Source organism: Sebastes fasciatus, chromosome 10 (genome assembly GCF_043250625.1).
Source record: "Sebastes fasciatus isolate fSebFas1 chromosome 10, fSebFas1.pri, whole genome shotgun sequence".
NCBI lineage: Eukaryota > Metazoa > Chordata > Actinopteri > Perciformes > Sebastidae > Sebastes > Sebastes fasciatus.
In genome coordinates, this window is record NC_133804.1 from 23,024,721 (window position 1) to 23,050,587 (window position 25,867).

A 25,867-nucleotide genomic window follows, 5' to 3' on the forward strand; every position below is an offset into this window, starting at 1 on the left:
GCGTTTTTAACTTTCTTTTGTGCTCACAAAGTCTTGCTGAATGTATAAAATATGAGGAACACCTGGTCTCAGGAGATATAACAAGTGAGTACAAGGGAAAGATATGATCCCATTTTGATTTTCGGATTTAAAATGCCCTGTCTACTTCTTCTTCTGATTTAAAACAGAGGATTGTAACTGTGGTTTATGAGGACATAGATGGCTCAGGATGTGAAAATTACTTCTTAACAAATGTTCAGGTGCATATAAAATAGAACATATAAAGGTGAGGATTTTTTGTTTGTGCCTCTGCAAATTTAGTGAAGCATTACTTGGACTAATTGTGACTTTTTGAAAGTAAACTCCAAAGAGATGCCTCTAAAAAATAGGTATTTGCTGTAATTAAAAAGGTTTAAGAGCAACAACCATTTTATTTTGTCATTTTCCAGCTTGTGCAGAAAGAAAGGTGGGTGCTTGTAAAGGATTTTAAGTATCAAAAATGCGTAAATCAAGCACTCATTAGGCGGAATAATGGTCCCTGTGGAGCTAATTTTACCAGCGTTATATACTGCCGGGTGGTTAATGTGGTTATACACCATGGGTTTTGTGTCTTTATCTTCTGTCTTCTTTATCTTCCGCTATTAACTTTTAATGAATATATTTAGTGGAGTAAAATGTGCAATATTTCCTCTTGAAATGTAATGGTGTAGATGTATACAATACAAATACTCAAATACAAGTTCCACAAAATGACTTGGTTAAATGTACTTATTTATTTGTTCCTTTCTAATCACTGATTTTAAGATACTTTGTACTTTTACTTGACAACATGTCAAGTAAAATACTGTACTTTTTACTCCACTACATTTAGTGTCTGACAGCTATATTTACTAGTTTTGTTTTCATTGATGGTCCAAGCATTGATGGCATTACTTGTCATATGACGTGTTAAAATGCGGGTGTGTGTGAAGCCATTTGACAATCTAACTGCCAACAACATCATTTAACAGATGTGGATTGTACAAAACAGGACGGCAGGCTTCTTCTAGCACTTGTATATGCACATCTAGAAATTGCCACCCACTCTGAGCCATGCAGAGCTCCACAGCCCTACTCTGTATGTACGCACTGTATGTCTTTGCTCCTGCATGACCACTCAAGCTGTGAGAGGGATCGGCATGAATTGCATTTTCATATTTCACATGCTCAAACAGCTCCAAAGCCGCACAAATCCGAGCCACGGGTGACGGCGCGGAGGTCGGCGCAATCTCATGTTTGAGTAATGGTGTTAGTTATCATTGAAATCAGATTTCCCCCCTCGTGATCGATGAGTATACTCAGAGAGTGGCGGGGAAGGATGAGGCGATGCTGATTATGCGTAGCGGGAAGCCATAGATCCGTCGAGCTAATTCAGACTGTGGCTTTCCAAAGCCATCAGGAGGCCTAGAGGGTTGAATCAGAGTTCCTGATATTAGCGTAGAGGCAGGAGACGAAATTGGCGCTAAAAGCACAACTGGGGGGTGAGAGGGAAGCAGAGCCTCGGGGTCTCAGGGATCAATGTGTATGCATAATGCTGCGCATACATACCCGAGGAGCGTCTCAGCCAGCTTAACTCCACGGGGTTTTTCGTGCCTATTTCAGAAGGTGACAGCAGCATCAGTGCTCTCAAAGGAGCTCCAAGTTTTGAAAAGATGACTTTCCTCAAAGGTCGTGCTGCAATTTGGGATTCAATTTAGACTTTCTGTTTACTTTGGCTAACAAGTTTCAAATTGAATTTCATATTTTCCATCTGTAACTCGTTATTTGTTGGATGTTTTTTCTCAAATCCACGAGACCGAATTATCCTTTTTGCGGTGTCCTAAATAATTCCTTGTCAATAAAATAAACAACTCGGCTAATAAAAAAAAAGTTGTTGACCCACTTGAAGAACTCTCAAGTACGTAACACTGAAATACTTGAGCCTGTAAAACTCTGTAGCTTATGAATGACTGTCGTTTCTCTTTCCAGCTCAGTGAGACAGAAATGCAGGCGGCTTTGATTCTTAACCTCTCACTGCTTGGTTTATGACTTCCAGTGGTGTTTCATATATATTTTAAATGAACATCAAGAGATCCTTTCTCTCTGTTTTAGCCTTTAGATGACATTACTTATCAAACAGATAGGGATGTCATCATGGCAACGATGGAATCATTGATTTCTAGATGAGAGATCAGCAAATTGTGTAAAATGGGAGCCGTGTCAGAAGCTGCTACAGTATTAATGTGAAAGAGTCATCTAGCTGTGTGGATGATGGTGGGGATTTTATTGCAGAGCTGAAGAGGGAGCCGCATTAGCATCTGTAGTCATGTGGGAAATACTACGAGTGAAAATGCAAATCTAGGATTGATGGATTCTCCTAAACATAGCTCGCGTTTGACGGATGAAGCAAATCCCCTGTTCCATTCATGCATGTGGAAGAGTTCGGTTTTTAACTTCAGGCCTCTCATCTAGGAATCTTTAACAGCCATTCTATGTAGAATAAAATGTTATTATAACAGTCCTAATCTTCCCAGATAAATTGATTACTATATATATATATATATATATATATATATATATATACTGTATATAAATATGTCAAGTGTCATTATTCAATGCTGCATTTATTCAGTTATCCACAAGAGTTGGGACATACTGTAGATCCCTTTAGGATAAGTTCAGTTTCAGAAATGTTTGATTTGCACACAGAGCAGCAACAGTGGGAAAATTAATTAATCTGTTAATTAGTTAACCTGTTAATTAGTTCGGGTATGTTAGGATTCAAAGGTGTTAGAAGTCAAATCTCAGGTATGAAGGAAGTGTATAAATAGGACAAATAAAAATGGGTGTGAAGATTTTCAGGTTAAGGTGTGATAAAATGAATCACCGGGCAAAATAAATCGATGATAACAAAGAAGTTATTTTAGTAAGAGAGATCTTTCACACACATCTCATTCTAGAGAAACTTGTGAAAAGATAAAGCATTTTGTATTTGTAAATTGCTTAAAAATCCCTAAATATTATCAATGAATAGCTTTCTTGTTGTCTAATTGGTTGAGAAATCCAATTATTTATTTGTTATTTGTCACTTGTGCACTGATCCTCTTAAATGCAATTATCAGAAGCAATTATTCAGCTCCGTAGAGAGTTTAGCAAAACTTTGTCACATCTGACACGGACATAATTGCATTCAGGTATCCGACCTGGCAGAACAAAGCAAACAGCAGCAGCACACAAAAAGAGTTGAATAATTTGTATGAGTGGACTAACATGGTCTCAGTTATTGGATTGTTTGACATGCATGGTTAAAATAAAGCTTCAAAGAAATAACTTTAATATAATAACTGCTTTCACTGATACCTTAGTTATAGATTTTGTACAGGGCTATGAGTTTCTCTGATACCTTAGTTATAGATCTTGTACAGGTCCATTATTCCTTCATAGCCCAACTGTTTTATTTTTCCTTTGTCACATAAAAGCCTCTCCATGAAGCTACAGTAATTGGCCTGTTAGCAAGCTTTAGCATCTTAACTGTAAAAGAGAGCTGAAGTGAAACTGTAACTTCCACGTGGCATCGAAAGACTACAGCAAAAAAGTCGGTAGGGACTTTATGTTTTGTTTACTAACAAATGTTTAACATTGTTAAAATTATGAAGACTTTGAATTATAATAGCAGATGCTGTAATAGACCCACTTATGTTAAAATATGGATAATAAACCACAGGGACATGATATTTCAGGGGCTTGTCGTCATTGGTTGTCAGCAGCTGCTGTTTGTTTTACATATGGAACAGATGCTGTTTTTGGGTACACTTCACTACCAATTATTGACTGAAATTGCACAGTGAACGATCAAACACACAAAGTATTGAAGAAACAGCATGAAGTTACATCAAGGTTAAGAAACGGACAATGATCAAACACATTATCACACAAAAATGTGAAGATATGTGAAGCTAACTTGGTGTATTTCTTTTAGACTAGAATAAAAGGTTGTAATAGACCAAGAATGAACACCTGGAAGACACCATAAGCTCAGTTTCTCTGGCTGTTTTTTCAGACTGATGTCATGTGAATTACTTCCAAGGTTATACACCATCAGCGATCACTAACCTGATGCAGCTCATTGAACTGTCAAGACAGATGCACACGATTTTAACTCTGAGGGGATATGACAGGTGAAAGGAGGTAGTTCCCATCATCTTGGAAGTATTTGATACACTTTTACAAATTAAAAAGTATTCAAATTCTGACCAAGAAGACAAACCGTTCCATCAGAATGAGTTGATTTCTTTAGAGCTCCAGGCTCGGGCACTCATCTCCATCGTCAGGTACATGGTAGAAATGCATGTGTGTTAAAGTGGAAAATCTTGTGTGATTATTGCACTTCCTTATCAATAAATAGCATTTACAAGTCACTGTATTATATTGCGCATTGTATTGTTTTATCACGCTTATCGTCAATAAATAAAGTAGCCTATTGAGGGTAGATTTTTAAATTGAAATAAAACACAACGGAAAACGCAACAAAACTACTTGCTTAACTCATAATTTGACTTAAAATTAGTGTTTGTTGCGTTATTAAGCTACGGACGTAAATTCAAATAAGTGAATGGTTACTTTTAGTTTCACACAGGACATGAACAGCAGTCTCCTGATTGAAAGTCCTGTGTTTGTTGACACATCCAAAACCCTGACCCCTTCGCACTCTTCCTCGGACTCTTGATACGTACTTGTGATACGTCAAAAACAAACGTAATTCGTGACCTAATGTTTCCCTCGAAACGTAATTCCACATTTTAGGAGACAGGGCTGCTGTCGTACATCATTTCAGAAGTCAATTCCTTCTCCGATCTCGCAACCGGAAAGAGTCCGACAGAGGAGGTGGGCCCGAGCCTGGAGCTCTGCAGCTAGACCATTCTCGATGATTGAGGTTTTCAATTTAAGTAATAAACAATAAAACAACAAAAACTTTGCCATTAATGTTGCCCTTGAATGTACAAACACTTTGCACAACTCTTCATTATGCTAAGAAAGTCTGCATTAATACCTCGGTCTCTCACAGATGTATTTAATGAGCCGTCTAGCAGGCTATTCTTAGGTACTTCCTTTAATGCAAGCACACGCAGGGATCAGAAAACCAGACATAGCTGTGGAAGAAAACCCTGCTGTAAGATTATGCTTTCAAAGTACCGTCTGATACTTTATTGATCCCAGCAGGATGGGGAAAATAACAATCTCCTATCCTTTGTTGAAATGGTGGTCAGGGTCAGCCGTGTAAAGCAAAGAGCTTGAAGCAGTCAGATGTTCATGACCGAGGTTGAACCCTTGCATCGATAATCTAACCTCAGTACAGCTATACAGTTTCATGTGTTGTATGAACCCACACATGTCCTCCTGCTTACATGTGGACCAGCTTTGTTGACCTGTGATTGATTATCCCTAAGCCCTAGATCAATTTAACAACAATACAGTATAAATAGTCTATGTAGAAGTCATAAAGCATGCACAAAATCTCTATCTTATTGATTGACAATTTTACATTGCAAATTCTTTGTACTTTTTCATGTGGCAGTTTCTGCATTTACTGAAGTATACTTCTACCTGATGTACATCATACATTCCCATCAAATTACCAAGTTTAAACAACAATTTGCTGCACAGGGACACAATAAATGCCCCTTTACTTGACCTTTGTGTGGTTTCATTGATCCCTTAAACCAACATACTGTATTGATTAAAGTGTAGAAGACCCTCCAGCAGTAGCTTAACCAATGGCACACTAGCAAAAAGTGTGCCAGAGAGTTTTTTTGGACATGTTGAAGTGCCCTCTCATCTGCATGCCAAATTACCTCTTTCACAGCCATTGGCAGTTGCACGGCCTGTTTTTCAAGGTAGTTTGATTACGCAAAGACCCGCCCTACTCTGCCTCTGATTGGTTAGTTTGTTAAGTTTATTGCTGATGAACAACATTGGTGGAAGGTTGGTAGGGTTAAGGATTTCAACTCAGATGTGGATGTTTTTCATAAGGATGGCAAGGATGGCCCTCTTGTAGAGTGCTCTTTATATAATTGCAATCTGATATAAATGCAATCTGAAAATTACAGATGAGTTTGAACTTTAATGTTGATATGGCACACTGATTAACAAGAAAATAAAAATGGCAAATCAAAAATGTTGCCGACCCCTGCCCTACAGCATCAAAACACTTTCCTAGTCCATTCATGAATGTGACAGTGTAAACATTACATTACTTTCCTATTATCTAAACTTACTTATTAGGGCAAAAACTAAGTTAAAGAGTCTAAAACCTTTATGTTAAATCAGTTACTGTGAACAGTGAAAATGGAACAGCAATTCCTAATGCCAAAAAAAAAGATGTGATTAACATTTTATTTGTTTTTTTCTTTCTCTAACACTGATTAATAATATAAATAAAAAGTGTTTCCTGTGTTTCACCTCCCCCATGACTCTGTGGTGGGTGAGTATTTGGTGTCGCCAGTGGAGGGTTAGCCTGCCGTAGTGTCGCCTCCATGACTCATTACTGCAGTGACTCTGGAGTAATTGCTTATGAAGCTCTGCGATAGCTCTCCATGATCTTTGGCACGCAACCAATCGTGCCACCCCGAGCTGTCGTGGGTTGTTAGAGCACGCTCCAACACAGATACATACAGCAGTGCTTATCTGAAGAGCCACAAGAAGCTATTAGACCTAAATCCCATACAAAGCCAGTTATCATATAATGAGCATCACATGATGAAAGTGACTGCTAAAGTGATATCAAAGGGAACTGTTGCATTTTGCTCTATTTTTTGCTTGATGTATTGTAGTTTTACGATGAAATATTATATATGATTTATGACTTAGGATTGTTTTTACAAAGCTTACTGGGATTTGTATCTTTCTGATCATAAACTTGTCTCAGATTTTTCCAATCTAATGTACAATTTGAATTATTTGCTAATTTTCATGATTGATAGTGATGATCATTTATCTAGTTCAATGTGCTTTGTCTGCACATATTACTAAGATAAGCTAAGAAATCCACAAGTAATAGTGCGTTGGGGTTACCTGCATTCAGTGTGTGCGTGTGTGTGTGTGTGTGTGTGTGTGTGTGTGTGTGTGTGTGTGTGTGTGTGTGTGTGTGTGTGTGGATGGTTTGCCTCGTCTTTGGTGCCACCCTCAGAGGTGATAAATGTGCCCTGTCCCTGCTCGCTCATCGCCAAGGCCAGACCCTGTGAGGCTGTCTCCCAATGATAATGGTTGCGAACGGGTGATAAAGCACAGGAATGATGTACCTCAATGTGCCTCCATTTCCCATGTACCCCAGAGATTTACTGGGGTATGTTGTGGAGAGAGGGGAGGAATCTACTTAGTGTCCTCTTTCCATTTCACTTCCAGCTCATAAAAAATCATCCTGCGTTTCTGTCCGCTTTGCCAAATACTTCAACTACTGACACGCTTCCTCTATTAAGTTTGCTCTGCTGCTGAAGTCCTCACTCTTACACCTACATGTTCAAGATTATTGGTGCTTTAAATTCAATATATTTTTTAAGTTAACTCTGGTTTGTTTCTTCTTCAATCCGTGTTAGTTTTTAGACTCAATTTGGAGAAAAGTCCCACAATAAAATTTACTTTTTTTGTATTTTGTTAGTACAAGCTAAACCTTTCACATTACACACTCCTTCAGTTAAGGAGTGTCATCAAGAATGATGACGGTCCTGAAGCCTTTTGAGATAACATGAAAGATAAATCTAGTTTTTCTAGTTTTGTTGGGAAAGGGTATAAGCTCTTTCTTTTCACCTTGCAAAGGATTATAGACGAGCAGACGTTCCCTGTCCTTCAACATGCAGTGTTGCCTCAGAAATTCCTCCACTGAGAAATCCTGCAATCAATGTTAATATAGATGTGTACAGTATCTGTTTGCTCCTAGTTAATTTAAATTTTTCAAAAGAATATAATGTAGTTTCAAAGATAAACAAATGAAAAAATGAAGCAACACACAAGAAGAGATATTAACCCCTTACTAACAGTAAAATATTGCTACATAAAATCCATACTATCTCTCTAGTGTTATACTGTTAGTTTTCATTAAAGCCACTTCGATAAAATTAGGTCACTACACTGTTAGCCGTTCAGTTTTCTACTCAGGAACATTTTTAAAAGGCGACCTCTGAACAACGTGAACGTACAGGGAATGAAAAGGAAGTAGCTTGCTCAAGGACACTTTAGAGGAGATTGAATTTGGCACCATACAGCTATACAATAATCTTTCCCTAGTCAGCTTGTCACTCTTGGCGATATAGAAGCAATTTTCTACCCTGTGCAGGGCTTTCTCCTCTTCTCTTACCGAAAGTGTTGTTAGAGCTCTCCAAGGACAACTGTTCCAGAAGCCAAACCAGTCTCCCTGATTGAGTCAATAGTTGTCAAGGACCAGCACAGACAGCTCAGTGTGAAAAGTGACTCAGAGCTTCTTTAACAAATGTTTTTATTTTTTCGTATTTCAAGGTCTGACATAGATAAAACGTTGTGTAGGAGTTGAAACAGAGCCACGGATCTTTTAAAGCAGCGCGATGCAACCGTGACATCTACATAACCTTTAAGAAGTTGGTGAGATGTGGATGTGAACATGTTTTTGTCACTTTATAAAACACCCACGCTGAAACCTGATTGGTTCCTTCTACCTCTGCAACATCTTCTTTTCATCCAGTCAAGGCAAATTCAAAAGCCATAAACTGCACACAAGGTGATGAGGAAACTTGATTACATGTGATGATGGCTAAACTATTTGTAACATCCTTCTTTCTCTGAAAGTGAATGTAATAACTTCCTAGTCATCAACTATCCTCTCAGTTGGAGAGTAAACTTCAGACATCTTTATTTAAAGTTACTGTGAGGAACTTTTAACTGGTTATGAAACAGTCTCAATGTAATACTGATGCCTCTATATGACATACACAATTAAACAAGACCGTCAGTGAGAAGATTGGCTATTTCTATACAGTCATTCTTAATGCTGGTCATCTGGTCCGATTCCCCGCAAAAATCAGACGAATGATTTATGGCGGACAGACCCAGATCCGGCTTCGCTGCTGCTTTCGACCTGAAGTCGGAGATCCAGGCCATATTACTGAGCCCGCTGGAGGGAAGGGAGGCACGGGAGAACCAGAACCAGGACTGTGCGGTGTAGACTGTCAGACCCTGCTGCAGTAAAATAGGAGGTTTTCTAAAGGGACTCTGGTGCTCAGAAACACTACCGTTTTTGTCCACAGGGGCCGCCAAAATCAACACAAAATGAAAGTTCCTTGTAGTAGCTTTAACCGTTATGCTCATGCTAGTTTGTTTTCTGATATGTGTCAGGTCACATAGTGTAGTGCCTCCGCTGGTGTTCATCATGGACATTCATTGGCGCAAAATCAGACCTTTTTTGGCATAGCGGCCACAGAGGCACATTGGGCCAAAGGGACCTTTCAATTTTCAGTTTACACAGTCAAAGTTAAAGAAAAGGGATGTAAAACAATGAGCGTCCAAAACACTCCAAAATGACTTTATAGGTTGTATTGATTGACATTTCAGCGTTTATGGATTTACACATCCAGTAGACACGGAGCAACATTAGCATCCATTGGAGTTATATTTCTGTCCACCTGTTAGCATTAACATAAATCCTATATTCACTCTCCTTTAAGCTCTGTTTTGTTCTCCACCAACGCCTGAAAAAAATATCTGGCTCTTTAGGTGCTAGTTTACCAGCTCGTGGTTAACTTTGCTGTCGGCTGTTTGGTGCTAGGCAGGTAGAGTACAGTTAGAGCTTGTTTGCTGAGAACCATAAATAAAGACCATACAGTAAATGTGCTGTAAAACTAAATGAAATCACTAAAAGAGGTTAAGAAGCTCTGTAGAGCTTTTTTTTTTGTCTACACTGTGGTCTTGAAACCCAACTAAAGGATTTGCGATGCAACTCACGGAGGACACTAGGAGACAGAAAAACACAGCTAATATTTTCAGTCTGCTCTCTCTCTGCACTCAGTCATGTTGTTTTCTGCTTTATACGCTGAGGCTCCCTTGGTGGTCTTTCCAATGGGTTTTGAGACCACCTTCCTCCTAGCCCGGGGCAGGAGGCTGATTATGATGGTCTGGACGGCTTGTGTGGGCCCGTGGGGACCCGGTCTACAGCCGAGGTACTGCTGAGGACCGATGACAGATGGGAGAGCAGGAACACAGAGTCCTTGAGCTGGTCCCGCTGTTTCCTCTCTCTTTCTTTATCACTCCTTTTTTTTCTGCAGTATCTTCTGTTTTCTCTCTAGTTCTCACGACACCCTTGTCCTTTTATTTCATCTCTCTCTTTCTCTAAATTCTTTTCTCTTTTCCATGCCCTCCTGTGTCATCTTTCTTTATCTGTTAATTTCCTTGCATCCTCTCTCCCTTCCTCTTAACTTTAACAAAATGGATTTCTTGATTATCATTCGATCATCATTATTTCCTTTACTTTGTTCCCCTTCACTGTCCTTTCTTTCTAGCCATTATTCCTCTTTTATCTTTCCTAAATACTCTCGGCTTTCTTCTCTAGTGCTCTTTTATCTGTCCTTGTTATAGATTTTGTACTTTGTCTGTCACTCTCATTCTCTGTATCGATCCGTCTAATTTGCTGTCCTGTGGTGGAAATAATCTTACTCACTCCTTATTCCTCTGTCCTTGTTTTTGTCATTCCTCTTTCTCTCTCTCCGTCCTTCATTGTGTGCCTTTGGGCTCTACAGGAGGCTCTTCTCCTGTGGTCTCACTCGTCCGTCAGCATGAAACATGCAACCCAGGCACACACACACACACAAATTTGAACGCTCTTGGAGCCAAAATGCACCTGGAGGACACGCACTCGATATACTCTCAGCTCTGACAGCACACAGCGGACGTGCACACTTGCTGTGACACACACATCACACTTGCACAGATGCATAGTGGGAATTAAGAGCTGTACATTTTGTTCTCATTCTTCAACACCCAGCGGAGCCTCACACACAGACGCACACACACACAGACACACACACACAGAGGACCACGGATACTTCCAGACACTCTCTCCTCATGTTTTCACACGCTCTCCAAATCTAAAGCCAGCCTTTTATGTAACTCTGCCCAGTCTAATCCGCAGCGTGACCCGACCATCCACAACTTCCAAACTTCCCCCTGATCCCTTTTCAATTCCTACTGACTCGAACTCGGCAGAGAAATCCTTCTCCTACTTTTAAAATTAGCCCTCGAGCCTCAGCTGACCTAAAAAGTCCCTTTAGAGCTGTACTGAGTTAGCATGGCTAACTAGCTCTCCACGGTAAAGGCAAGTGATGTAACTAAGCATGTTAGGTTTGTACTGTGTAGTAATGGAATTACTTAAATCATGGTTTTTGCCACCCTAGCAGCGTGCTTCTGGGAATGACAATGGCTAAATTGCCATGGAAGTTTGCACGGACATTCATGATCCACAGAGGATGAAGCCTGCTGCGCTATTGAGTTTTCATCTGGTGCTGACATGAGGTTGACATTTTTTGAGATGCCTCGACAGCTATTGAATGAACTGCCACGAAATTTGGTGCAGATATTCATGGTGCCCAGAGGATGAATCGAATGACTCCTAGCACCCCCATCTGGTTGACATTTGGAGTTCAGAGTGAAACGTGTGGATGGAAATGTTGGATGGATTACCATGTGTTTTGATGCAGACATGGTCTTTGTGAACTTTGGTGATGCTCTTAACTTTTTATCCCATCAAAGGTTGGTTTTCTTTACAATGAGCATTACAACCTCACAGAGATGCTAGCGTGGCTGTGGACTGTTTTTCTTGAGTCATGTCAAAGACACCCCCATTTAGTTACATGTTACCTTGTAGAGTTGTTAGTGCAACACATTCTCACTCCCAACTTGTCAAATACCGCCACTTGGTCAGTGCCCCTCGGCATCGGAGGCCGGCGCACGGGGTACCCCTCTTGCGTTACATTTGGATGGACCGGGGATGGCGTGTCAATATACACTCATTATATGCAACACAACCACTTAGGTGGGGTTAGGAAACGGTCGTGGTTGATGTTAACTTCACTGATCAGTGACTCACGTTACTCACAGGACTGACAATACAGACGAGTCGCGTGACTAACGACTTACGTGACGAAATAAGTCAATGTTACTTTTAGTTTTGCATGAGACACGATCACCGGTCTCGTGGTTGAAAGTGTTTGTTTGACCCATCCACCACCCCTCCCTCCTCCCTGAAATCTCACGCTATTAATACTACGTCACTTGCTCCTTATGTTGAATCACTTCCGCGGGTGGGTTTACATTGGAGTTAGTTGAAAGCCCGGTTCTTCACATACTGTTGCTAAAGGGTGTCTCCATACGTCGGTTTCAGATGCCAAGGAGCGCTGCCCAATCGGCGGTATTTGACGAGTTGGGAGTGAGACCGGGTCGGTTAGTGGAGTTGATTTTTTAACTAACTGAGTTGTGGCCAGATTGTGAGATTTAATGGTGCGTTGGATTTTTGCAGAAATAACTGCAAATTGTTCCAGTCCTATTTTATACCAAAGTAAACTTATAGTAAAGGCAATCTGAGCTCAAAGGTCCACACACTCGCCGTTGAATGCACTTCAATTCCGATAACAGTATTGAGACCTCGGTCGTAACCCCTATCTCGATTCAAGGGTGGTCTTTTACATTGAGGATAATTGGCCTCTTGGTCGATTATTGACTTCCTGTAAATGCTTTGACCAGTTTTGATCTCGTGTTGGGGGTCCTAATTGGGGGGTGTACCAGCAAAGATCTTAAAGTTTCTGGTTGGTGCGGTTGGTTCTTGTACTTTGCAGACTTGTTAAATTTTCAGAAAGGTCAAATGTGAGCTTGCTGGGTTCAGATTAATCATGTCTCATAGCAGGACTTGTTATTTATTAGCAGTTGCTTTTTAAGTAATCAACAAGTTGCCTTGTACAGCTCTCATTGTGGTGAGGGATGAGTTCTTCATTGTGCTTTCTAATTAAGTACTTTAGACTATGTTTTGGTGTCTTTCTAACTGTAGCCGAGACTCTCAGCTTTTCCTCTGGAGCTTTCTCGCTTTGCTTACCGCTCCCAGACTCCACAGCTTGCAGCGTTGGATGACACCGAGGCTTTAGGGAACGACAACTGTCTCACGCTTTCTACACAGCAACTTTGTCACAATCAGATGAGCTAATTAGCCTTGAGCATCCAGATTAGTCATAAGGAGGCTTGGGAGAGGCTCCACAACATGTGAAATACAAGAGATAAAGTGGCATCAGTTGGTAAACATCATCAGCATTAGACCCGAGATAAGAGGTGTATCTGTCTGATATTACAGCTGATTTGTACCGAAAGATATGTCTCCTATTAATTAGAATACAATTGTAACAAAACAAGATTAATCAGATTGTCAGATTGAGTTATTTTCATGTTACAAATGTTACTTTATATCCATATTGTAACCCAATATTATAGACTTTGAGAGGGTGAGAATAGATCATGCCATAGGCTACACCTCGTGTGAGCTTAGACTTACAGAGAGATATCTTCCTACTCTCGTGTCATCATATTGTACTATTTTTATTTCAATCTGCAGACTCTAAAGTTCAATATGTCATAATTTGAAAAGTTTCTCTGTTCAGCTTGGCAAAAGAAGAAAGCTTCTGTGAAGATTGCTATGCACACAAGATTTGGGAAATCACCTCAAGCTACCAGCAACAAGTCAGAGAGAAAGTTTACAGCCCATTCATCAGTTTGGTTTGGCTAAGGGGCAAAGCTCAGAGAGACAGAAAGATTCTTTAAGACGTATTCTTATGAGTGTTGCTGCAAGAAGGTTCTGCTTTATGAATATACACAAACGTGTAATTGTTAATGAAACCACAATGTTTCTTGGTCCCTGAAGGGAAACTCTTTGCTCTCCCTCAGAACAGGGAAGTCAGGGTTCAGCTGCAGAACCGTGAAGAAAAGAGTGTATGGAGATGAGACTGATGAGGGTTGATATGAGGCCGCCATTTGTGATTAACATCAACATGAATAATGTCTGAAGGTGAAAACATGGGTTATATTTAGACTTTCTTCAGTACTTATTCACAGTAGAGTAAGTAACTTTCACCAATTATTTATAAATAAAAACTATAGAGACCATCTTGCGATGGCATCACACCAGAAATGACGCCATATTGGGCCAATGTCCGTTTCCCCACTTCCTACCCCCCTACTTCTCTCACTCTTGCTCAGACCACACCCATCTACAAACTCTACCTTTGTTTTGATCTCAACTACACACCTTGTGATGCTATTGCTGTGACAAAATCTGTCCACAGACAGACATATAAATACAAAGTACTCAAAACCTCCTCTGTGGTAGTTCCTGCAACAGTAGGTGTCTCCAGGATTTTGCCATGATGTCACACACACAGACTCACAAGGTGAAAACAATACCAGCGTCACTGTCGAGGATGATGAACATAGAGTGCAGCGTTTAGATGCAGAAGATTAATAGGATGATAGGTGAGACTGCTCCGCTGATACTTTTATTTTGAAGAGAAAAGTGATGAAACTTACAAGGAACCAATCAGGAGAAAACAAAACATCCATCCCACCAACCATTTCCAGACAATTTTTTAGACGATGTCTGTTCAACCAAAAACTCAAGATCTACTTATTTGCTTTTTCTAAAGCTTTCGACTGAATCTTACAATCTTCATCAGACTTTGTTCATGAGACTGTAAGTGGACCTTGAGTTAAGACTTTTTTCCAATGTCAAGAATAAACATTAATGCTTTATATATCTGATAACTTCATACATACAGTGGTTGAGATTATGATTTGCTAGAAGAAACGTTACACTTGTTCTTTCGGTTTGTGATACAATAATTGCATTTCATTGGCACTGGATAAAATCCAAACTCCAGACTAATGGCCTCTTTATGTGTATCATGTTGCTGTATATTTTACACATGTTAAACTGAGATAAAAAAGCCTTGAGATAATGAACATAATGCATTCTTAACATGCCAACATGTCATGTCTTTTGCACACTAAGGAGTTAATGAAAAAACATGTCTGTTTGTTAATTAGCAGTCACCCGGCTCGGTATGACTAAGGACCGGGGCTCAACACGGCAAGATCGGACTGCAGCCAAGATCCTCAAGGTCATCGCTGTCTCATCAATTTCACGGCTGAAGCATATGGCTGTGTCTTTGAGTTGTTCCTCCAGAGAGCCTGCGAGGCTCCCGAGGCAGCCGAGCACAGACCGGAGCGCAGACACAGGCGCTAATAGTGAACGGAAGTGTGCTGGACTCGGGGCAGGGAGAGAGCCAGGCGTATTTCAAATTAGCCCTGGTGTGGTCCAGGAGGTCTAGTTAAAATCAATTTCTTTCCTGCGAGTCGGAAGTGAACACAGTTGAGGGTTCAGGGTGCGTCGGGCCACTGTTAGAGCTCTGGCTTGTTTCCAGCCACTGAGCTGGAAACAAGAGCTAATGCCTCTGGGGTGAGAGCACACAGACAGCACACAGTGTAAAGGTAATGTTCAAAGAGCACTACAGGAGCAGCTCAACACGCAGGATGACACTCAAGATTAGTCTGTGCAACTTCCTGATTTGAAGTACGGACTCTCAAGTTGTTATAATTTAAAAGATAAAACCAGCATTTGTTTTTTCAGGGTTTTACTTAAGCAGCTGAACAGACTATGTTCTTCCTGTTCAGAGAGTAATGAGAGTATGTTCTGGTTAGAGTACTGTCATGTAACACTTGAAGCAAAATGGAGCAAGGCAGTAAATGTCTATTGCATAGCAAGCATGCAGGAGTATAACTCACTCACTCTCTCTCTCTCTCTCTCTCTCTCTCTCTCTCTCTCTGGATGATGTTTTTTTTACGAGAGTGATGGCTTAGCAGCAAATGGCTTCATCTGAGTCCTGACAGCTCCAACAGTGTTGACGGTGTGCACACACCAGCAACATCTGTGCATGTTTGATACAGTATGGTTAATGTTAGGGAGTGGTTGTGGTTGTGACACATTATGTATGTTTGAGGGCAACTAAAAAACTGAACGAGGACTCTGGTCTCCCGCATGAAAGTCAGATGGGCTACAGAGCCATCCTGTAGTCTGTAGTCCCGTACTCTCCACATCCCTGCATAAACAACATACTTGTTCCCAGATTGGCACTGGACTTGCAGTTCCTAGGGATACTGGGCTAGGACAAAACACACCAGCCATGTGGTGACACATGAAGCATGTCATTTGATGTCCGTAGCACACACCAGATGCTCCACAAAGACAGAAGAAGAAGTCAAATTACATTATGATGTCAGTGCCAGAGGCAGCTTTGCCAGTGCGTTTTAATAAACCAGTCTTCATCAAAAAGAGGACTTGCATCTTTCTAGACTCTCTTTTACCATCATTGAAAAAACAACAACATACTATTTACTTTTAAAATGTGAACTAATGATCTGATCCAGAGAAAGAAACTGATGGTAGGACATTTCAGAATCATTAGCATTAGAAGTGATCAAATAAGGAACACAAAAGTCAAAGCTACAACACTAGACCCAAGCTGTAATAAACATAGGATATAATAATAAATACATTTTTGCTTGATCACTTGTTTAGCATATCTAACGAGTACAGACAGCAGATGGGATCAGCAGCAGCGTGAGCCCCAGTGTCTGTTTATTACCGTCCTTTCAACAGCACTCGAAGCCTTTTGTTCTCAGGTCTTGACCCATAGTCCAAGTGGACGCTTTGCATGAGGAGGAAAATTCCTGTTGGAGATAGCAAAGGCCAACGTGAGCAGCACAAAGGCAATCAAGACAATTGCTAATAATTTATTACAGTGTCTTTTATGTCCTTGGCTCTCACCTCTTGTTCCATCTATTGTTACACTTGACACAAAGACACTTTTGTCTTTGGTTGAGATTGTGCTGAAAGAGAATTGAAATACAAAGCAATGTCTATTGAATTATCCAAATCTTAGATGTTCCACTGTGCACACCAAATGCTTAGCAACAGCCGATAGCCATCTTTAAATGAGTGACACCAGCAATTACTGTCAATTGCTGGTGTCACTCATTTAAAGATTTCTGCTTGACAATTGTTTCATTTCTCACTTTTGTCTCTCTTTCTCTTGCTGTCTCTGTCACCATCAACAACAGGGGCCACCAAAGACATGGGCAAGATGCTTGGTGGGGAGGAGGAGAAGGACCCCGATGCTGCGAAAAAAGAGGAAGAAAGGCAAGAGGCTCTGAGGCAACAGGAGGACGAGAGGAAGGCCAAATATGCAAAAATGGAGGCAGAGAGAGAAGGCGTCCGACAGGGCATCAGAGATAAGGTAAAAACACCTGTATTTGGATGTTATCAGCCGATTGAATGGCCATTATCAGCAGTTATCAGCCTCATAGATTTGGGTTAGAAGGCCTGCTACACCTACTAGTTGGTTCAATGCTGTTATTATCTATTCACATGGTTGATCCCCGATACGAATACAAGAAGACAATGCTGACCTTTAGTGGCCGTAGTAATAACGGGTGCAAAGGAAGAAGTCTGGTTACGTAGTTGACCTAACCAGGTTAAGTTTTGTTGCCTAAACCTGTTTCAATCCACAACGTTAACTGCCAATCCCAATCCCAATGAAAGCAGGCAGAATTAGAACTTCTCTCTAAAACTCACCCAAATTATTATATTATTATAGACATATTTTTTGCAGATAGGTTGAGTTTTTACCTCTGAGATGTCTGCCATCACAGCAATGGTATTGAATTACATTTCAGTTTAATTTTAAAAACACAGCAGCAACATGTCTTTCTAGAGACAATGTCACAGATTATCTAAAGCAGTTTTCTGTAATGTGAGGATCATCACGTATGTTCTCTCCAAAACTAATTAGCAACCCAGTCGCCAGAAAAAACATTGGCACGTTTCTGCAAACCATGGGATATGTTGAATGTTGACGTCTCTGAATCAAAAAAAAATATTATTAAATACGTTTCATATCAACTTGGTATGCAGAAACACGCAATGCCATGTTGGCGGTTAATGTTGTGAAACAATTGGTTAGGTTTAGGCAACAAAACTACTTGGTTAAGGTTAGAAAAAATATCATGGTTTGTGTACAAATAACGTAACAACGTAACTAGTTTACATAAATAACAACCTCCCTTAGCAGACTTTCTTATGTAAAGTTATATAACAAGCGCAACAACGTTACGTAACAAGTGTAAAGTCAACAGCTTTCCTGGTTGAGAGTCCTATGTTTGTTTCACCCATCCAGCACCACTCCCATCCACTCTTAGTGGACTTTTTCGCTTGTTATAATACAACGTTAGTGGTCGCTTGATATACTACGTCACTTCTCTCTCTCTCTCCCTCTCTGACCGAATGCAACAAACGTCCACATTCAGCGTAGCCGTAGTTTGCAGAAATCTACAATGCCAACATTTTGTCTTGGCGTTTGGGCTGCTAATTAGCCAATGTAAAGTAGTTGAATATGAACTTAATAGGTAGGAGACTGGGTTGCTTCTACTGTATGTCTAATTAAAAAAAAAAGTTGGATTACCATAAGATAATTCTCCTCTCTTATATATTTAGTGTGCTTTAAACCATTGCAGACTGGTCAAGTTCGTAAATACAAGTTTGATGCATGCAGTTCAGTTAACTGATGAAATTCAGTTCAAACCTTCAAAAGGACTTTTTTGTCTTACTGACCCTTTTTTGTTGTCTCCCCAAGATTATCTTGTCTTTGATTAATTCTTTCTTACTATTTAATTCATCTGCAATAAATTGTTAATGGATGGTATCAAAGCGTCTGCAGCTAGCGGTCAAACATTCCTCTTGACATTGCTAATGTTTCATTGAATATTTGACTTGAACACTCTTTGAGGGCTTTCAAACTCAGTTTAAAACTTTTCCTTGTAAAGTTATCTTTGGAATGCAGAGCCGATCCTCAAACTGATGCCCAGTGGTTCTTTAGTTTAGTTTGTAGAGAGGACGGGAGGCAGAGCGATATGACAGCATATCTTTGGAGAGTGTTTGATTATAGCGAGTGGAGAGGGGTTGACTAAGCGTGACTGTCTTCCCTTCAACTGACGCAGGCCTTTGTTACTGTGGAACAAGTCTGAGAGCGAGAGAGAGACTGACTGAGACAGATTGCGAGAGAACAAAACAGAGCGGCATAGAAAGAAAGCAGAGAACAAACAAGAGAGCAGACGGAGCTACAGAAGAGATATCCATCAACCAATCACACCAATGTTTTTCTCTGTCATAAAGTCAGGAAGAAACATTTCTCTTCTCAATTCTTGTGCAAAGGTGCCTAGTTTCAAATGATGATGTTGTTTTTACAGAAATTATGGTAAAGATGGATAAATGACAATCATCTCCGTGTTGGAATATCAAATAATGAAGCTAAAGAGCTGTCTGCTTAAACTACTGTGTAAGTTGAAATCTGGTATCTATAGTTGTAGTATAAATATGTCTTACACAAAAAAAGATAAAAGCATTCTTATTATGGGTAATAGTTAAACTGGTCTGCTGTTATTGAAGCCATAAATATGCCAAGAATGAAGATGAGTCCAAGTATTAGATATAATCTCTGTTCTATCCTTTACCGACGGTTTTATTTGCTGCAGCTTCCTGATGATCAAATATTGCCCTGAAGTGTTATAGCAGGACTTGGTTTGGCATTTATTGCTTATGCATTATTCTTGAGGAAAAATATTTGCGCTTTAACACCAAGGATCAGAAAGCAGCATCTTATAAGCTGACGGGATGAAGAACTTAGAGTAGATGCAGCCCAAAGGGTCTCACTGGCTGCAGGATGAATCCTTCAAATTCAGTGTTGAGCAAAATATTAGGGCGTTTTCATATTGATTCAATATTTGATCGATTGATTCGTACCGTGCCCGAGTGTGATTGCCCCCCCTCTCCAATCTCCTTCTTCACATTAGTAATGTTGCACCATTATGTGTTTTTGTGAAGGAAGCGCCATCTCATGGTGATACCCTGCCATTGAGTGGATGGCCGTATTTACAGTGGGATCTAGACACGCTCTGGCTGGAAACAGGAGGAGGGGGGAGACTCCCAGCTGCTGGAAGTTGGCTGGGAATTGGCTGGCAGCCGGCTTGAAGGGAAATGCTAGGTGGCTGCGTACGTACATGGAGTCGAGCTTCACATTATACCTTCTTTTATTTGTATATTGGAGACAATGTCAAGAATGAGCCTCTCACCTGCCGTCTTACTTTATCAGCCATGGTCGTGCAGTTCAGAGGATAAGATCGCCCTTGCAGATTTCGGCACTGAGAAATGCCTCTACTCGCCGACTGCTATTCGTGTTAAAGAGCAGTCCACTTCTGTGTTTTGGTACAGTTGGTTTTCACACCTTGTGCGCATCATACCAGAGTACTAACTCCAATGTAAACCCAACCGTGGCGTTATTCAACGGTCGGAGCAAGTGACGTAGTATTAAAGGCATGAGAGTCCGCTAAGGGCGGGAGGAGTGGTGGAAACAAACACAAGACTTTCAACCAGGAGACCAGTGTCCGTGTCCCGTGTGAAATTAAAAGTAACGTTGACTTATTTGTCACGTCAGTCGTTAGACACGTTACTCGATAGTATTGTCAGTCAAATGAGTTGTTCAGTATCATCAGCCTTGTGAGTCGTTAGTCAGTGAAGTTAACGTCAACCACGACTTCCTGTAAAAACGGAAGTGGCGGTATTTGACAAGTTGGGAGTGAGAATGTGTTGGAACCGTACTCGAGAAGAGACCACCCTTTCGATGATCCTTGCCCAGATACGGTACACAGTGTTCCCACCAATCAAACGAACCGGACCTTGGGGTCAGGTGTATTCGGATGCGAGCCAGGGTCCCTGATGTGAAAACCTCCTTAGACCAGATCTAAAGCAGCTGTCAACAACCAACCAGCTGCTATTATTTGTCAGTGTTGCTTTGGCCTTGAGCGTCTTCCATTACAAACATTCATCTATTTATTCTGCATTCTTTCACAAATGATTTTCAAGACTTCAGCCCATCACTCACACATTAAAGAATGACTCCTATTTTCCTTGGAGGCATTTCTTCGAAACATCTTGAAAAAAACATGCTTTTATCTCGACAGAAGATAGCTGAGCTGGATGCAGACTTTAATGAATGGCAAACAAATTTGAATAATGACAGACAAAATGTTGAAAGGTATTTTTTGCTTTATTGTTTCTTCAACAACCCCAGTGCTCCACTCTAAAAAACACACACAGATGCTCATACTGCCTCCGTGCACATCTTCACAATGGAAATGGAAACTAGTCGTCCTCCTTTAAGATATTTATTGCTCCAGAATCACATTAATGTGTGGCTGGGAGTGCTGCAAAGAGGTCATGGAAGAGTCCAGCTCATTTTCCACATCTCTGCCTCATGATCCACCATCGCTGAGCCAGTTGACCTTCCTGTGCTCTGCAACCTTTTCCCTTGCAATCCAACTGTATTGATTTTACTCAAACTAAGACCACACAGGCACAAACTAAGTAGCAGTGCAGATCCAGAACCATTACTCCAAAACAAACGCTAACAAGATACAAATTGTCTTGAAGATAGAACTGATATCATCCACTCTCCATCTGTTTATATATTCATAAAAGATTCATGTTCAATTAAGGAAGCAGTGTTTCAGCTGACATGGATCATTAGTGGTAAATTGTCTCAGCCTGTCTCAGCCAGACCAAAATAAAAATCTTGGGATTGAAAGTTAATTCGTGAAATTCGAAGCAGCAGTTGACAAAACAATCTCACCACAAGTTCCATTTAGTAGCTCTTCCAGATCTTTCGATCATTTCCGATCATCGCACAGCTGTCAAACAAATGGCTCAGTTATCATCACATTACTTTAGTATAGTCATGTTACTTGATCAGATGCATCAGATGACAACAGGAAAAATAAATATTTTATAGGGAAATATATTTTTTAGGGAAGTACACTGTATGTATATGTGGCAGATGGCTGTAGGCTAGAAAAAACAAGCAAAAAACATAATTATGCTTCCATAGAGACTCTAGAGTACCAATGGAACATTCTCATTATCATCAAATAATAAAGATCAATAGAGTCCTGCAGGAATGAGTCCAAAAACCCAGACACGAGTTAGCATTTTAGCACTTCTGGTACCCTCGTCTGGAAGTCAATGTTTTTTTTTAATGGGTTTTTAGTTAGACGCCTTAAATAAGGTTAACACAAGCTGAAGATATTTTAACGTTTTGTTCTATGACATATATGTCAGTAAATATCCCACTTGTGAATTTTGAAGCTTTTAAGTGTCTTTAAAGCCACGTTTAGCTTTAGTCTCGTTGTGTATACTCGCTCTCATGTGACCGTGGTGTAGTTCGTTTGTAGCCTAACGTTAACTTTATACTTCTGGCGAAAGTGGTGTTCATTTCTGAAGATTATCTCGCTTATCAAAATGTGTAAGTATCATAAACGTTTGTTTGCCACAGAGTTTATTTTCTGCAATAATCCAAAAGCCAATGGAAAAATCGCAATGGCTTTTTGTTGAGGGAAACAATGCAATGCTTACTTCCTGGCTGGCCTACAAAATACGCCATCCCTGCGGCACTCTATTTGCATTCCCTAATTTCTTTTTTACATTAGTATTACTGAAAGAAAGATTGACTTAAATTGCACAAGAAAGTTACAATCAAGGCACTGGTGGAACAGATTTCCCAGCTGCTGTTGTTGTTCTTTCTATGTTTTAAATTGCAATCTAGTGCTCTTTCTCTTCTAAACACACTTGATTTAACTGAAGTCTGTTGGGGCTCAGGGTTTTGTAAGCTAATCGTTAGCATTGTCCATTACACCGGCTGTGTGCCTCTGACTGTAATTGGGACATAAAATATCCAGGAAGGTCAAATTAGACCAAGCAACTCTCACGTGCACGGCCTCACACACAAACACATGCACGAAACCCAAATTTATCTTCAGCTCCAACCCGGCATCTAATTGCAGGAATTGATTGTAACTGCTGTTCATGCAGGACCCAAAAAAGCTACAGTACACTGTGCTTTAACTTAATGAGGAAGCAGCCTGAAGCTAATTCATGCAAATGAAGAAATATGAATTACTTTGCTAGAGTACCAATCATTTTCAACCAATTTACCTCAAATGCATGAAATGATCATGTCACGCCTCATGCGTCTCTATTTTTAGGGTAAAAATTGCCACATTTTGAAGTCAGTCACAGTATTCAGATGAAGTTTCTCCAGCACTGAGCTTCCTGCTTTCTGTTGAAGTCGGGAGGGAAGTTGTTCCAACCCTTATTAGAAATCATATAGTGTTTAAAGGGACAGTTCACCCCAAAATAAAAAAAAAATACATATTTTTCCTCTTACCAGTTGTGCTTTTTGCCAATCTAGATTGTTTTGGTGTGAGTTGCCGAGTGTTGGAGATATCGGCCGTAGAGATGTCTGCCTTCTCTCCAATATAATGAAACTAGATGGTGCTCGGCTTGTGGTGCTCAAAGCGCCAAAAAATCTAGCGGTGTGGTTGCTGATGGCAAACAATGTAAAAATGTGAAAGGCTCACGCTAGAGCCAGTGTTTGGTTTGTCCATCCTGTGCTACTTTAGAAACATGGCAGTGCAACGCGGCAGACTTCACTAATTCTTCAGTGTACTTCAGTAGGCTCATGTGTTTTTGTGAAGGAAACGCCATCTCATGGTGATACCCTACCATTGAGTGAATGGCCGTATTTACAGTGGGATCTAGACACGCTCTGGCTGGAAACAGGAGGAGGGGGGAGACTCCCAGCTGCTGGAAGTTGGCTGGGAATTGGCTGGCTGCCGGCTTGAAGGGGAAATGCTAGGTGGCTGCGTACGTATGTAGATATGAAGAGCTCATTCTAAGCTAACGAAAACATGATTCTTAGTTTCACTCCAGATCTCAGAAATGTACTAGTTGAGAAAGAGATGTTATCATAACTGATTGTCAACAGACTAGGGTGGTTTAACTTTAAACCAATAACTCCTACAGAAATAAATCCCATCCGGGTTGGGCTTAACATCGTAGCCTGTGTTCTTCTTTTTGTCTCTCTTGTGAAGTATGGCATCAAGAAGAAGGAGGAGAAGGAAGCCGAGGCAGCGGCAGCAATGGAGCAAGCCTCCGAGGGCAGCCTCACTCGTCCCAAGAAGGCGGTTCCCACCGGCTGCGGCGATGAGGAGGAAGAAGAGAGCATCGTGGATACGGTCATGAAATTTATTCCAACCCCGCTCATGGATATGTTCAATAAAAAGTAACAGTGTTTTGGGTGAAATATGATTCTTACAACGTTCATCTAACCAAGACTACTGCCGTAATCACCCTGCCCCGCCCAAACCTGCAGTCACACTTTTCTCCACCCTCCCACCCCTCCAACCCAACTTCTAAGTGTTCTGGGATGGAGTAACATGGCGTGACTTTGCCCTTGATTTAAAATAGCTGATCTCTGATGGTGATACATACTTTTTAATCTCTCATACAGAGCATCTTTCTTGATAACCCTAATTTAAGAGTATGTAACACCTACACAGATCTAGTAACTTCAAGGCAAATCTTGTGCCATGTTTTCAAAAATGTCAGGCACTTAGAATAAGATCAGATATCACCCATCATCCACCCTTTTTGTTTGTAAATAGCCTCGGGTTATGAAAAAAAGAGAACTATATATGAGTGAAATATGACATATAACAAGATGACTAAGACTATAAGCCATATTTTTAACTTTTAAGAAATTATCCAAATCATATCAAAAATTTGATTGAATTTTCCTGTTCTGTTCTTGCTAATATTTGATACATACAGTGTATATAAATACTTGCATTTTTATTAGTTCTCCGTTGTGAGGATTCACCCCATGAACTGTCTTTCATGTTCTAATTGGTTAATTGTGAATGTGTAATATGAGCACTGGTACAGTCGAAACAACACCTGTAAAACCAGAAAGTGAAGGACTTTTATTTGTTTTGTTTTGTTTGCTTTTTATTTAGCATGCAGTAAACTTTTGTGAAGTGAAGTACACGTTTGGATACCAATTCATTTGTTATGATGAAGCGAAATACATTGATATTTGAGGCAATAACTGGTTTTCCATTTTTATTTAATTGACATCTCGCCCACCGTGTACAGTAGGCGATAATTGACTTTGTGTCTGAAATGTTCTTCCATGGGGAAAACTATAAATGTTCTCCATACATGACGTTTGTCTCAAAGCAGTTAGACGATAAATTCACTTGCTATACATGTTTGTGTTTTGAACACTCGGTTTTTACGTCCTGTGGCAAGTGTCGCTCGCTCTGCTTCAGCAGTAGGACGTGTAAATCTTACACCGGGCTATTTAATTTAATTTTGTTGACATTTCCATCATTATTTTTTTTTTTTTGTAAAAAAAAAAAGAAAAAAGAAACTTCACAAACACAACTATGTTGTGAACACACATGTGAGCAGACAGTGACAATAGTGCAATATATTGTTCGAATTGAAGTTGTCCTGTGTCCGTTGGTTAAACTGATGGGAGTGAAATCCCAAATCAGCAATAACAGACAATCTTCATTGTTGTGTGTTTAAACTTACTCCTTAATGTGTTAGTCGACATTAAAAGACACAGATGTGTCTGCATAGTGACAGTGAAGCCTTTGTGGTCAGACATATTTGATTAAAAAAGAGAACGGGGGAAGGTGGGATTTGTTTTGTGTCGTAAAAAAATGTTCAGTCACACGTTACAGAATGATGAGCACAAGCAGGATTTGTGTTCAAAATCACAAGCTAAAAGGCAAACTGTTTTTCAACAGCAGACATTAACAATACATGAAAAGAAATTTGATGAAATAACGAGGGGCTTTTTAAAAA

The 25,867-nt window shown here is 40.2% G+C and overlaps 1 protein-coding gene and 1 long non-coding RNA gene across 3 annotated transcripts in view; one reads left to right on the forward strand and one right to left on the reverse strand.

Moving 5' to 3' along the window:
• Window positions 1-25,424, forward strand: part of LOC141775555 (complexin-1-like) — a 61,270-nt gene extending 35,846 nt beyond the window's left edge. For both annotated transcript variants that reach the window (XM_074649035.1, XM_074649034.1), the window contains exons 3-4: window positions 17,167-17,342; window positions 24,085-25,424. In XM_074649035.1, coding sequence (XP_074505136.1) covers window positions 17,167-17,342; window positions 24,085-24,279 — 371 coding nt within the window. In that variant the 3' untranslated portion in view covers window positions 24,280-25,424. The remainder of the gene's footprint in view (window positions 1-17,166; window positions 17,343-24,084) is intronic.
• Window positions 16,176-17,225, reverse strand: LOC141775556 (uncharacterized). Its single transcript, XR_012595619.1, has 3 exons — window positions 17,122-17,225; window positions 16,874-16,935; window positions 16,176-16,776 (listed from the first exon to the last, which is right to left on the reverse strand). It is a non-coding gene; the product is annotated as an uncharacterized LOC141775556 (long non-coding RNA).
• Window positions 25,425-25,867: the final 443 nt, after the last annotated feature.